Here is a 14,488-nt window from a genome sequence, read left to right as displayed (position 1 = left end):
TACTGAAGAAAAAGTAAAATACTAATATATAAGAAATGCATATTCTCAAAGATGGCATATTTCAATTGCTGAAAGTCAAAATATTTTTTTTTACCTTCATTGTCTGATCTTATTTTTCTAATCAGCTAGTCAGTCTTTTTTCACCTTGTCTGTCTTTTCCTAATTCCTAGGTCTTTTATTCTGTTTCTTCTTTCTTCTCTTCCTCTCTCATAGAGGCTTCCACTCCCACACACTCTCTCTTACCTAGGCTCCCACTCTCACATGCAGGCTCTCACTGTCTCACATGCAGGTTCCCACTCCTACATGCTTGCTCTCTCACATCCACAGGATCTCACACTGTTAGCGTTCACCCCACCAGGAGGGTGGAGTGAGCGATCTGGTATCGATCAGCTCCTCCCAAGGGGAGGAGTTGGCAATCCAATAGGCTGGGCTCCTATAGGAGGAGAGGTTAGCAATCTGTTAGTGCTATGTTCCCCCAGAAGGGAGGAGTTGGCAAAGTGTTATGCTTTGTTCCTGTAGAAAGAGGAGCCAGCAATCTGTATGATCCTCACGGGGAGTTAGCTATCTGATATGGTCTGATGTGGGTTGGCTCCCACAGAGTGGCAGATGATGATACTGCTCTATTAGTGTAAGAAGTAACACTTAGTAGAAATAGTGAATCCCTGGGCCGATGGCAGATGACAGCGCCCTCAAGTGGAGATCCTGAGAGGGACCACCGGCTAGGCTGGAGAATTGAGACAAACACAGATAGTTCTTTATTAGACTAGAAGTAGAACCACCAGAGGTGGCAGTAGTGAGTTGATGTGCCCGGCAGGGCTGAAGTCCCTTTGATACTGGAACTACGATCTCTGAGTTGCTGAGCTGAAAGGAGAGACTATAGGTAGTGAGTAGACAGGGTATGCTGGACATATAACCAGTGGTATGATACACTCACACTTATAGATATCTGTAATGTCGTCTTATGCAACAGAGAGTCTTTATTTAGGAACAGGAGCCGCAGGCAAATACTGGTTCCTATAGGCAATCTGAAATAGAACTCACAATAACTGTGTATGGGATGGCTTCTGGAATAGAAGAGAGATTAGGAGAGATTTAGGAACATAGACCCTCGTGGAGTGAGTGCCGGTTCCTATCTGTAGATCTGTAATAGTAATCCATAGGATATAGGTATGCGATATCTTCTGAGGAAGAAGAGTCTGAGAAAGGTATTAGGAACATAGGCCCTTGTGGCGCGAGTACCGGTTCCTGTCTGTAATAGGACTCACTGTGTTCACGTCTGCGATCGCCTCCAGGCAATAGGAGTCTTCTGAGTATTCGGGAACGTAGACCCTCAAGGAGCGAGTACCGGATCCTGTCCAACAATCTGAAATCAAGAAGAGAGAGAGCAGGGCGCCGAGGAGCGGGTACCCCTAGGTGAGTCTGTAGAGGCAGAGCAACGGAGAGAGGATTCCCTGAGAGTTGCGAGGAAGGGGTTCCTACCCTTGCCCTTGCTAACTCTATTTGAATTAGCAATCAAAGACCTTTTATGTTGGAAGTGGATGATGTCACTTCGGGGGGATGCCCCCAAGGTTCGCGCCCTTGCTCATACAAAGTCTGGAGAGCGCGCCCTTACATCATCAGGAACATGGCGGATCTGCAGCATCATGTCAGCCCGTGGATTCCAGGAAGAAAATGGCGAGGAGAAGCCGCGGCAGCAATTGTCTGTCAGACCCGAAAGGAGTTGCCACAAGATGGAGAGGATGGAGTGAGGGCGAGAATAGGCACGAACGCAACACACACTCATATACTCTCTCACTCTCACAAAGGCTCTCCACACCCACATACTCACTCTCTGTTTTTCACACCACACAGGCACTCCTCTCCACATACTGACTCTAACAAACATATACAGACTCCCTCCTAAATGCTATTTCTCTAACACACACAGGCTTCTCACTCCCAACCATGCTCTCTCATGCACACACACACACACAGGCTTCTCACTCCCATGCTCTCTCATGCACACACACACAGGCTTCTCGCTCCCATACACTATATCAGGGCTCTTCCTTTCTTCTGGGCCTCTTTGCTATGACAGGCGGCCTCCTCAGGCCGCGAGGGATGAGCTCCACGACAGCTTTGCGTCGGGTGTCCTCTTCTCGGGCCACGTGAGATTATCTTCGCGACAGCCCTGCATTGGGCGTCCTCTTCTCGGATGCACGGGATGACCTCCACGATTGGCTTCCTCTTCTACATACCGGGAAACGCTGATTGGTGGGCCTTAGCACAAAGTAGGTGGGCCAGTGCCCACCTGTGGCTACACCTCTGCCTCATGGTATATCCATTTGGAGTACGTTTACCAGACAATTGTGCCTGATGCAAAGTGAGGCACTATATTGTTTCTGTAAGTGTGAAGCACTGTAAATATTTGCACCAGAAGTGGACTAGTCAAGTCTTGTGTTCCTGGGCTATTCCTGATGCCACAGCAGGCCCGAATACACCTCCATTACATCAAAAATGTTTAAGTTAAATAAATCTCTATCTTCTTCTTCTGTCTGCAATGGGAGTCTATACATTACACCAAAATAAACAGATGTTCCATTCCCTCTTTCTAGGGAGATTTCACACCTTCCTAGCTAACTTGTTCTAACACAAAACAATCCTTTCAGTTATAAAGTTCTTTGTACGGTCTAACAGCCTTTGACACAGTGGACCACAAAAGCTTATTTCGAGCCTTGAATCCATTGGGCTCGTGGGCAAAACTCTTAGTTGGTTTACATCTTTCCTTAAAAACAGGTATTTCAAAGTCTCCTACAACAACAAATCATCCAACGCTATCCCCCTCGAAACAGGAGTGCCACAAGGATCGGCACTAACACCCATACTATTCAATATCTACCTTATACCTTTATGCCATCTCCTATCAAGCCTAGGCATCACGTACTACATGTACGCTGATGACATACAAATCCTCATTCCAATAATTTCCTCCATAGAAGATGCAATGTCAAGTGCAGCCTCACACCTTGATGCAATCCGAAACATGCTAATCGTAAGAAAAAACTCTGGATCAAAAACCACACCACCCTTCCAAATTGACATCCACATTCAACTTAAAGACAACGTAAAAGACCTAGGCATATGGTTAGACAATGAACTAAACTACAAAAAACACATTACCACAAGAACAAAAGAGGGCTTTCATAAACTACAAGTAATCAAACACTTAAAACCGCTGCTTCACCCCCATGATTTCAAAACCGTTCTACAAGCCCTCATCTTTACCAGTTTGGACTATTGCAACTCTCTCCTGATTGGTTTACCTAAAACATCCTTAAAACCCTTGCAGTTACTTCAAAATGCTGCTGCCAGAGTCCTGACGGGTAAAAGAAAATCTGAGCACATAACCCCCGTCCTCAACAATTTACAGTGGCTACCGATAGAGAAAAGAATAGAATTCAAAGTTCTCACAATTCTTCACAAAGCAATTTATAAAGCAGACTACACAGCCCTGGATAACATCATACATATTCATAGATCACTTCGCACAACAAGAACAACAAGTAAACTCCAACTAGTGATTCCATCACTTCCACATGCTAAACTGTCCTCCACAAGAAACAGAGCCATTTCCATCATTGGCCCGAAGTTATGGAATTCGTTACCTCATCACCTGACCTCTCAAGAAAACATAAAATCTTTTAAAAAAGATCTTAAAGCCTGGCTACTCAGCCAAAATCTCTAAGACAACACTCTCAAAGATTATAAAGGATACATCGACAGATCTATCCCTTTGAGTGTCCCTCCATTTGACATACAACCTCCCTCCAATGACTAACTTTCTTTCTGACTACCAGAATCCCATTTTGTTCTATAGCAGATGTCCCCTACACCATTTGAACACAGATTTTTTTCTTGTACATATTTTATTGTATATCTTAATCAGTTATATGCTATTGTTCTATACCAGTGTTTACAGTTTTTTACTGTTAAATCTCTTTAAATGTATCAGGTTGTTGTAACTGTAAACCGGAGTGAAGGCAACCTGCTATACCTCGGTATATAAAATATGCTAAATAAATAAATAAAAACATCCCTTCTGCAAATATAAACCCCTTACTTCTTTTCTTCTCTTGCAGGGACTATTTATCAAAACATTTACTTCCATGTTTTCTTCTTTCCCTTCTGCTATAATAATAGCTGGGGTTCCGATTTAATCATTTGGTCTTGGTGTACTGATTCAATGTATTACCTTGTATCTGGCTCTGTTCTTCTGTATATTGTTGTTTACTTGAAAAGTATTATAAATAGTTTATTGAAAAAAAAGGCTGTTTTTTTTGGTTTTTTTTTTGTAAGCACTCCCAAGTGTTTTTGTTGGAGTATTTAGCTATCCTGGTTTTAGTTACTTGGACCAGGTGTTTACACTGCAGTAACTTTAGAGTAGCTCAGTGCATGAAATACAATAAGCGTAAAGCCTGTGCTTTAAACCACTTTCTGGACCACTTTATCTGGTAAGTGGCATTCAACTTGTGTGGTGGCTTGGCACTCTATCCAAACATTAGGAAAATTGTTGACATGCACTTAGAGTTCCCTCTAATCCATGCCTCTTCTTTCGTCTCTATTTTTCCTACTTATTTAATCTTTTTATCTGTCTGTACAGAGAGCATAACAAGAATCAACATATCCTTTTTCTATTGTCCTTCAATTGTATTCTGCCAGTTTTTTGTTCTCAGTCATTGAGTTACAGCGACAAAGAACTGTGAAATGTTGCCACATAGAATGCAGAATGAGCAGATGGAGCCATCTAGAGGGTCAATTAGGTTACTGCTGATGCCATCAAGGGAGAAGTAGTGTGCAGATAATGTTTATCAAGATGGAAAGAGACATTTAATTATAATACAGTGGTTGTTTATACCAGTTTTTCCCTTTAGTTTTATATGGCTATGATTATAGCGTTTTGCTCTGAGGTGGTGATAAATGGCATTATCTAGCTTATGGATTTACTACTTCTAGATTTGGCATCACTACTGTTGTCCCAAAAGTTATATTTAGCAAACTTTACCTATGGTTTTCTACATCCATCTTTTCACCTTAATTGTATTCTTTCCTTTTTAATATTTAACAAAAGTGTATGATAGATCTTATTGATGAGTATTATGGATTTGTCGGTATGTTTTCATCTGTGTGGCAGGGTACCAAAATACATCTCTACCTCGATGACTCCATTCTTCTCCTTGCTTTGATCTTTATGGGAATGCTTTGCTCTAGCTGAGACTTAATATGAAGCTTTTTGGGATACTTTTGCATGAAAAATTACTGTTATGCTAGCATTGCTTTGCCGGATTGCTGCTAGGTGGTGGTGGTGACTGTTTTTATCAGTTGACTAAAACAAGTTATTTTTGGAAATGTGCTTCTTCTTTTGCCTTTCTCCAAGCTACACAATTAACTTCCATCATAAAACTTGTACAAGCTTGGTGGGAGTGTTTTTCTTTTGTGCTGGAGTCTACCACTGGATAGCTTAGGTTCAGCAAGGATTAAACCAGAGCCTAGGCACTAGTAAATTATGAAATAGGGGTATTTCTTATCATTTTATGGCTCTGTTCTCACAGAGAGGAGGTAGGGAGGGAAAGGGTTTGACCTGCAATTGCTGAATGTATATGGTGATCTGACATTCTAACAGAATAACTAGATTATGACTAGCACATTCTTAATGTTCCTTTTTTCTCCCTTGCAGGATCTACATAATTTAGAGCTGCTAATAGGAATTGCTTCAGGAGGTATTGCTGTGTATCGAAGACACATTTGCACAAGTTTCTATCCTTGGTAAAGTCATGTTTTATGTATATATTAAGAATTTTACATTATTACATTTTTCAAATTTCTTGAGACACCCAACAGTATTTTTTAAGCCTTCTCTTGAAGGCATGGGCAATGTTTTTCTGCATAACACTGTACTTGGGAAAGGCCTTGACTTGCAGGAGGAATTGGTGCGTGTGTTTTTCAAGTCCTTGATTCTTCAGTAGCATCCAAAATAAAACAATCATACAAGCATTTTTGTTAATTTTAAAATTGTTTGTTTAAAGAAAAGCACATCCGTGCAGTTAAACACAAACAACCCTGCAGGGAGCATTTCAATATACAAGAAACAAAGCTGGAATGAAGCAATAGTAAAATATTAAATTACTATAGAGCATAATCGGCTGTGCCTGTCACAGAACGTGAAAACAATGAGCACAGCTTTAATAAATCTAAGAACATAACTAGGGACCTTCGATTTCAGATTTTATTTTGCCTGGGAATTTCAATGTTAGAACAAAAAAAGAAATCAATAGAAAAATAACTTTTCTACTGACTCTTCCCCTGTGTGATATAGCAAAGTCATTTATCCACTGTCTTTTTTTTTTTTATGTTATAACATTGAAAATCTCAGACAAAATAAAATAAAAACTGAAAATGAAGGGCCCTAAATATAACACAGGAATATTGCCATGGCCTATGGCCATGCTGATCTTTCCTTTCCTTGAATATTGTGGAGTCTGAAAAGGTAAGAAAGACTTCCGCTAACTCTGGCCTAGTAGATGTAATAGCTAGATTTAGATTTAGATTCTGCCTTTCAGTCACTTCAAAGCGAATTAAATTCAGGTACTGTAGGTATTTTTCAGTACCCAGAGGACTACGTTTTTTTGTACCAGAGGTAATGGAGGGTGAAATGACTTGCCGAAGGTCACAGGGAGTTGGTAGTGGGATGTGAATCCTGACTCCCTTGGTTCATATCCCATTGCTCTAACCACTATGCTGCTACTCCACTAGTGAAACCCAAAACCTGCCCACTTGTGGCAATTAGCCATCCTTAAATCTTTCTTTACAAAGTTCAGAAAAGGATCCCAGATATTTAAGACATTTTGATAAGGTCCCTCACATAAAAAGTCATTAGTTCCACTGAAGAAATGTTCCAAACTGATTGTATCCACATCATAAGAGATGGCGCATGTGATTTCAAATGTTGACCTAGAGTCCTTCTAGCAGCCACCAGTACATGAACCACCAGGGTTATCCTACCCTTGAGAGAGAAAACAATCTCTTGGTTTGATAGGCCCAGGAAAATCATTGCTGGTTCTTGTGGAAGAGAGATCTCCATAATTACATAAATCCATGATCATGCTTCCATCCTACCAATACACCTTGATCAGGGGCCATGTCTTCTAAATATGGAATCCACCCCACCAACATCTGTCAGAGTCTCTTCCTATGCAGCCTTGCTGGAGTATGATACCAGTGAAATAAAATTTTGTAACTATTCTTGATAGTTGTGCATAGAATATTGTCATGAGAACCAAATTATAAAGTCCCATTCTTTGTCTAGATCCCATCCTAGGTGCCTGGCCAAGAGATCTTGGCATTTTTTTTAATGGGATCAGGCATCTCATCCAACAGAACCCAGTAGATTTTGGAAATTAAATCTTTGCTTACTTTCCCTTAAGTTTTTGAATGTTTTAGCTTTCTTCCAAAACTTTCCTCTAACTTCCTGCGGTAAGAGCACCTTGCAGTTGTAGGTAACTTACGCGTTGCAACCTCTCCTTGAAATTTCTGGAAAGAAAGAAATTTCCTTTTAATGAATATCTGCCTTGCATATACTGAAAGCCCTTGATTTTGCAGTCGTGAGAAGTTCTGTTAATGTGTTCGAAATATTGGTTATTCCATAGGGGAGACAGAGGTGACAAATGTGAGGAATCAGATCCTCTGGAAGTTAAATTATGCTACATAAGAAGACTCGTTAAAAAAATATTCTCCAACCAAGGCATATTGCCGTTTGTGGGCTAAACATAAAATTGTTTGGAAAGGTATATTGGGTGGAAGACTAGCTTTTTCAATCTTAATTCAATGTTTCTCCTCAGGAGATTTCCATAGAAAAGGATATTTTTTAACTGTACAACTCGACGATATTCAAAGTCTGGAAGACCTAGGCCACCTCTGTCTTTTTGGCCCATTAAGGTACTGCTTTTGACCCTTATACTGTTTTTCCGCTATATAAATGCAAAGATAAGTCTTCAAGTCCTTCATAAAAGATGCAGGGAATTTAATTGGGATCATTTCAACCAGAAACAGAACCCTCTGGCGGATGCTTATCTTTATAGTAATATTCTACTAAACCAAGGTATAGAGGAAGGCATCATCTCCAAAGGTAATTAATTTAAGAAGAACAGCCCATCCAAGTTATTTGGTATTCTAAAACCCAGATATCTCAAGGAACCTTTGGCCCATTGAAAGGAAATTTGAAATATAATTTGGAGGCATTGTTCCTGGGACATACCCAGGTCTAAAATTTCTGTTTTGAACAAATTCACCTTTTACTCTGATAGCTGGCTAAATTCGGAGATTTGCTTGCCCAGAGCTGTTAAAGAACGAACTGGCTCCATAATAAAAAGGAAGTCATCTGCAAAAAGAGTAATCATGTGCTGCTTGGATAGAGTGCCAAGTGCCCTCTAATGTCTCCATACTCTTAATGTGAGAATGATCTCTAATGGAGCAAGTTAGTAGCTCAAAAAAGAAAAACACCACAAAGAGCAGGAGTGATAGAAGACAGCCTTGTATATTTTCTTTTTCAAGGCAGAAGACCTGTAGTTTCATTAACTCTTACCTGAGCTTTGAGCAGATAATATAGATGAGATCCATTTAAGTATAATAAGGCCAATGTTCATTTTCCTTAAAGTAGTGAACAAAAAAGGCCATTCAACACAATCAAACACATTTTCTTCCTCCAGGATTGGGGTTTCTCTCTCCAGCTGTATATACCAAATTTGTTCAGCTAACTTTGTCTTCTCCCCGACTCCCTTTATCAACCCTTTTTCATATTTCTCAATATGGCTAGCCAAAGGTTTTGCAAATATCTTTACATCATAATTGAGAAGGGAGATAGGTCTGTAAGAACTACACGTCAGTGAATTTTTCCCCTCTTGAGGAAGCACTACTATGAAAGTAAACATCATGGAATCCAGTAACTTACCACCCTATAAAATTCCATTGTAAATGTCATCCAGTTTTTGTATAAGAACAGAAGCAAGTGTCTTATAGCAGATTAAGTTAAAACCATTCTCATGAGGATTTCCTAGAGCTTAGGGATTTAATATCCTTTTCAATTTTGTAATGAGAGATAACTCCTTCCAAAGCTTGTGTGTCCTCCACACTTGAGAGAGGATTGCTGGAAATTCACAATTTGAGTCTAGACCAGGAGGTGAAGGACATCTAATAGCAGTAGGGTTGTTTACAAGCTGCCCTCCCTCACCTTTATTTCTTTCACACATCTATTAGTCGAGAGTTAAACCTATGAGCCAGGATACAAGATTTATTTCCTTAATCATAGAATTTCTGCTTGGAGTGTCCAATAGTAGCATTTAGGAGGCCCCATTTGGTTGCTGTCTTCCTCCACAAGAAATCTGATGAATATTTAGCATTGCTAATATCCAGCTTTCTAACTCTCTCCTTGTCTAGTCTACTTTTTAGTCCATCATATATTAATGTTACTTTTTAGGGTGAAATGCTTCCTTACCAGTGTCCCAGACAAGATTTTTGTGTCACTGGTCTCATTATAAAAAAAATAAATAAAATCCTTGATAAAATCCTCTGAGGAGGCCATGTTGTCCTCATATTTCAAAAGGGAATGGAATAAAAACATTTTCATCTTAAAAAAAAAAAATTCAATTTTTAATTAAATTATAGTAGGGCTTATTTTTATGGAAATTATGAACTTGGTTAAAACGGGATGTAATACAAAATATATTGTGGGCTAATAGTCTATTAAATTGCATAAAAAAGCACTGAATGCAAGGATGTACCTATTAAAGACTGAGTCACAGATTTCTTTCTATATGAAAAGTGAAGCATAACTGAGGGTAACATATTGTAACTAGTCAGCAGTATACCATGTACTACATTGAGTTTGACCTTGGGAGGCACTCTGCCATTGTGGGTATAGTAAGTTGGAAACCGGTTATTGCAGCGTTGGGAATGGACGTTCTTACCATACAAGAGATCTCGTCATGTTTCTCTTCATGACTAAACCCTGTGCCCACCTGGTTATTTTAAATTTTGTTTCTCCATACCTAAACTTACTTGGGTCTATATTCAAATTATTGATATTTATGAGACTCTGTGGCAGCTCATAGATAAATATTTATTTGCTTAGCAACTACCATTCTTAGTGGCTGGTCTGCTGTCTTCAGGAAAGCAATTAGTTTTTGTCTTGCCATGTATATTATAGACAGAAAATACAAAACACTGAAATCATTTGATTGTTTTTTTTAATAACAATTAAGAAAATAATTGCAGAGCCATTAATAGAGTGCTTTTTTTTTTTCCTAAACATGTCCCTAAGATTCATAAATTTGATCGGAATTTTCCTAGCTTATAGCCAGATGGACTCAGGATCAGTGGGTTATGTGCTCTTCTGCTAGCAGATGGGAGACAGAGTCAGATTTCAAAGCTGACGTCACTCTAGATATATCCCTGCGGTGACCTCAACTCCTCAGTATCTCTCCATCTCCTAGCAGATGTGGATGCTATCCCCACACTTTAGCGAAATTGCAGCACAAAGAAGAAATTCTTACCTTCACTTTAAAGAGGATAGAGTACCTGCTCTCCTGCGGTGATACTTAAGGGTCCCTCCCCCAGTTGAGAATTCCTGAGGCGATTTCCGAGATCCCTCAGAGGTGTGCCTTGGTCCGGTAGCCAGTTCCCAGCGTGGACTTAGCTGTTGAAGCAGCTGAAAGGCAGCGGGTGCAGAAGCTGAGCACGGCAGTGAAGGCCAAAGCCCTCTCTCCCCGCAGCTGGAGACTGTCTCTGTACTCAGCCGGTAAGCGCTGAGACCAGGTAAGTAGAGAAGCACTCCTCTGATCCAGAGACGTGGAAGGGCTTTGGTAAGTCTTTCATCCAGTCTCCTTGCTCGGCATGCCATACCGACTATATTCCTGATCTTCGGGCGAGAGAAGGGGGTTCCGAGCGGATTGAGCAGCCCCAGCGATGGGCTAAGCCCCGTTTTCAGCTCTGTCGAATCTCCATGTGGTGATCCATGGCGGTGCTATTTTGTGCGTGGTTTGGTGTAACGCCATTTTCCCTCCTTCGGCCATCAGTCTGTGCGGGCTGGCCTTCTGTGCACCTAACGTGCGAGTAAATATGTGTATAGCTGTGCACATAACTTTGCGCATAACAGATCGCATAACTTCGCACAGAACCAACCGCTTACACATACGCGCTCTGAGGCGAGGTGGTGCACGCACGATATACAATAACCGGCTAAACGCACAAACCACACTGGCTATGGCCCCGGCAGCAAAAAAGCTCAGGCGACTCTCTCTGCTTGGCCTGCCATATTAGAGCTGCACAGTCTGACCTGGAATCCTGCCTGTGACAGCACTGTGAGGAGGCCCATGGAGGGCTAGATTCTCAAAAATTCTGAGCCCATCCCAGTCGGAGGATAGGTCAGCCGCGACCTTATCCGGTAGCTCCCTGAACCTGAGCAATTCCGGGACAGCGTCCTCCCCGGGAGAGGGCAGTTCAGGGGCCCCGATCCCGGATCCTCCTGGGACAAATATGGATCCAGCAGTCTTCTCTTGGTCGGAATATTTTCAGGGCCTCCAAGCCTTTGTTTAGGCACAGTCAGCCCCGGTCCCTGCCTGAGTTGAACCCCAGAGGTTCAACTCAGGCAGGGTTGAGTGACCAGAGGGTCACTCTCCCAGCCCTTTCTGCATGCCGCAAGACATGCCACGCTTCACAAGGCATATCCCTGACATGGACCCAGATACCACGGATGACGACGGGGATCCACTGGAAGATGGGGAAATCCCCCAGGTCTGGAACCATACCAGACCATGCTTCATTTCTTCCACAGAGATGAATTACTGGCACTAGTCTCCCAGACCCTGAAGACTCTGGGAGTTCCAGGCACGGACCCTATTGCAGAGCCAAAGAAGAACCCCATCCTGGTGTGTTTTCATAAAGCTTCTTGCTACTTCCCAATGCTGGAAGCCATCCAGGAGTTGATTGACCTGGAATGGGACACCCCGGAGGCAAGCTTTAAAGAAGGTCGGGCCTTGGAAGCCTTGTATCTTCTGGACCTAGCGGTCAAGGAATGCCTGCATTTCCCCAAAGTGGACACCATAGTCTGCGCCATCTCGAAGCAAACAACCATCCCTGTTGAGGGAGGGGGGCGACTTTGAAGGATGCTCATGATAGGCGGTTAGAATTCATCCTTAAGCAAGCCTTCAATCCGACAGCAATGACACTGCAGATTGCTTCCTTCTGTGCCCTGATGACTCGCTCCTGCCTGCTCCATCCGAGAGAGGTAGATAAGCTGTGGGGCGCACACCGGAGAGGCGATTGAACCCGCTGCAGCCTTCCTGATGCAAGCTCAGACTTAGTGCATACCTCTGCCAGAGGAGTAGCCTCAGTGGTGGTGACCAGAAGACAGCGGAACTGGTCAGCAGACAACTTCTAAGGCAAATCTTTCAAAGATGACCTTTAAGGAATCCCTCCTATTCAGACGTGAGTTGGAGAAACTAGCCAGTAAGTGGGGCGAATCTCCAGTGCCCCAACTACCGGAAGACAGGAAAAAGAGGACTCAGTGCCCCTCTCCCATGAGGGGTCGGACCAGGGGCTCCCAGCACTTCTGGCCCTACAGAAACCCATCGTTCCAGTCACTTCGACCCTCGGGGAGGTCTCAGTACTTTGGGAACCAGCAACCCAAAAGAGGGACAGGTTCAGGCTCTGACTCGACCCGAGCTTCCCAATGAAGTTGGGATGATCCATCCACGGGAAGAGGAGATAGAGGGTCGACTTTCCCTCTTCTACCAGCTGTGGGTCAAGATCACATCAGACTAATGGGTACTGGACATCATATGAGAAGGCTATGCTCTGGAATTTTGCAGCATCCCTCAGGACAGGTTCATGATATCACCTTGCCACTCCCAACTCAAGAAACTGGCAGTGGCATCCACACTGATAAGGCTCCTCAGTCTGAGGGCTGTAACTCGGGTAACCACATCCCAAGTAAATACACGGCATTATTCCATCTATTTTATCGTGCCCAAGAAAGGGCTCATTCCAGCCCATCCTGGATATCAAAAAGCGTCAACCGCCATCTGCAGATATTGCACTTCCACGTGGAAACTCTCCACTCCGTCAAAATGGCAGTGCAACTGGGAGAGTTCATAACCTTCCTGGACCTATCCGAAGCCTACCTTCATATTCCAGTCCATCAAGATTACCAGCGTTTCCTACACTTTGTAGTACTGGGCCACCATTACCAGTTCCGGGCGTTACCCTTTGGTCTGGCAACCGCCCCCAGAACATTCTCAAATTATGGTGGTCGTGAAGGCAGCACTGAGGAAAGAAGAGATCCTGGTGCACCATATTTGGATGACTGGCTGATCCGGGTGAAGACAGTGGAAGAGACCCTCAGGTGACCTGCAGGGTCAGATCCCTCCTACAGGAACTTGGTTGGGTCGTGAACATGGAAAAGAGCAACCTCAAGCCCTCCCAGTCCTTAGAGCACCTGGGGGGTCTGATTCTACACCAAGCAGAACAAGGTCTTCCTCCCTCCCCTGAGGAGGAGGAGGAAACTGATGGACCAAGAACGTTGGTTGACGACCACAATGCGCCCCAAGGTGTGGGACTATCTTTAGGTCCTCGGCCTAATGGCATCAACACTGGAAGTAGTACCATGGGTGAGGGCTCACAGGCGGCTTCGCCAACCCTCCTTACTGTGATACTGGAACCCACTGTCCCAAGACTACTCGATTTCCCTCCACCTACCAATGGAGGTATGCTCTCGGCTCCAGTGGTGGCTACAGGAAATCCACCTAAGCAAGGGCGTAAGCCTATCCCCACCGAGCTGGATTGTCCTCATGACAGACATGAGCCTCCGAGGGTGGGGAGCCCACTGTCAGGAGCTGACAGCCCAGGGACAATGGACCCAAGGAAGAGGTAAACTGGAACATAAACTGCCTTGAAGCTCGAACGGTCAGACTAGCATGCCTTCAGTTCAGCCACAGGCTTCAGGAGCAAGCGATTTGAGTGATGTCGGACAACGATTCAATGGTTGCCTACATCATCCTCCAGAGAGGAACCATCAGGTGACTCTGGAAATAGACCTCCTTATGGAATGGGCAGAGTTAAACCTACAAGAGATCTCGGCCTCCACATCACAGGAAAAGACAACGTCACAGTGGACTTCCTCAGCAGGGAAAGCCTGTACCTTAGGGAATGGATGCAGTTGACCCAAAGGCTTCCAGCTTCTAGTAAATCACTGGGGCCTCCCGGCCTTAGATCTACTGGCCACATCTCACAATGTGAAAGTCCACCAGTTCTTCGGTCGCAGGCGAGATCAGAACTCGTCCAGACCTGGCCAGAGGAGGACTTACTGTACACCGTCCCCCCATGGCCTCTACTGGGCAAGATCATCCACAAGATAGAACACCACAGAGGTTTAGTCCTCCTAGTGGCCCCAGATTCGCAC

The 14,488-nt window shown here is 43.4% G+C and overlaps 1 protein-coding gene across 5 annotated transcripts in view; it reads left to right on the top strand.

Moving 5' to 3' along the window:
* The window catches only part of PTPN3 (protein tyrosine phosphatase non-receptor type 3), a 723,876-nt gene that overhangs the window by 329,621 nt on the left and 379,767 nt on the right, over positions 1–14,488 (top strand). For 4 of the 5 annotated variants that reach the window (XR_003854628.1, XM_029589859.1, XM_029589860.1 and 1 more), the window contains exon 10: positions 5,714–5,802. Coding sequence is in view for 3 of the 5 variants with exons in the window: in XM_029589859.1 (XP_029445719.1) it covers positions 5,714–5,802 (89 nt within the window). In the remaining 2 variants the exon portion in view is untranslated. Of the gene's footprint in view, positions 1–5,713; positions 5,803–14,488 lie in introns of those variants that run through there. The other variant, XM_029589862.1, reaches the window with a different exon arrangement.

This window comes from Rhinatrema bivittatum, chromosome 2 (genome assembly GCF_901001135.1).
Source record: "Rhinatrema bivittatum chromosome 2, aRhiBiv1.1, whole genome shotgun sequence".
In the NCBI taxonomy this organism is placed as follows: Eukaryota; Metazoa; Chordata; class Amphibia; order Gymnophiona; family Rhinatrematidae; genus Rhinatrema; species Rhinatrema bivittatum.
The sequence above is the reverse complement of the archived record's forward strand: the minus strand, read 5'-3'. Positions and strand labels throughout refer to the sequence as shown.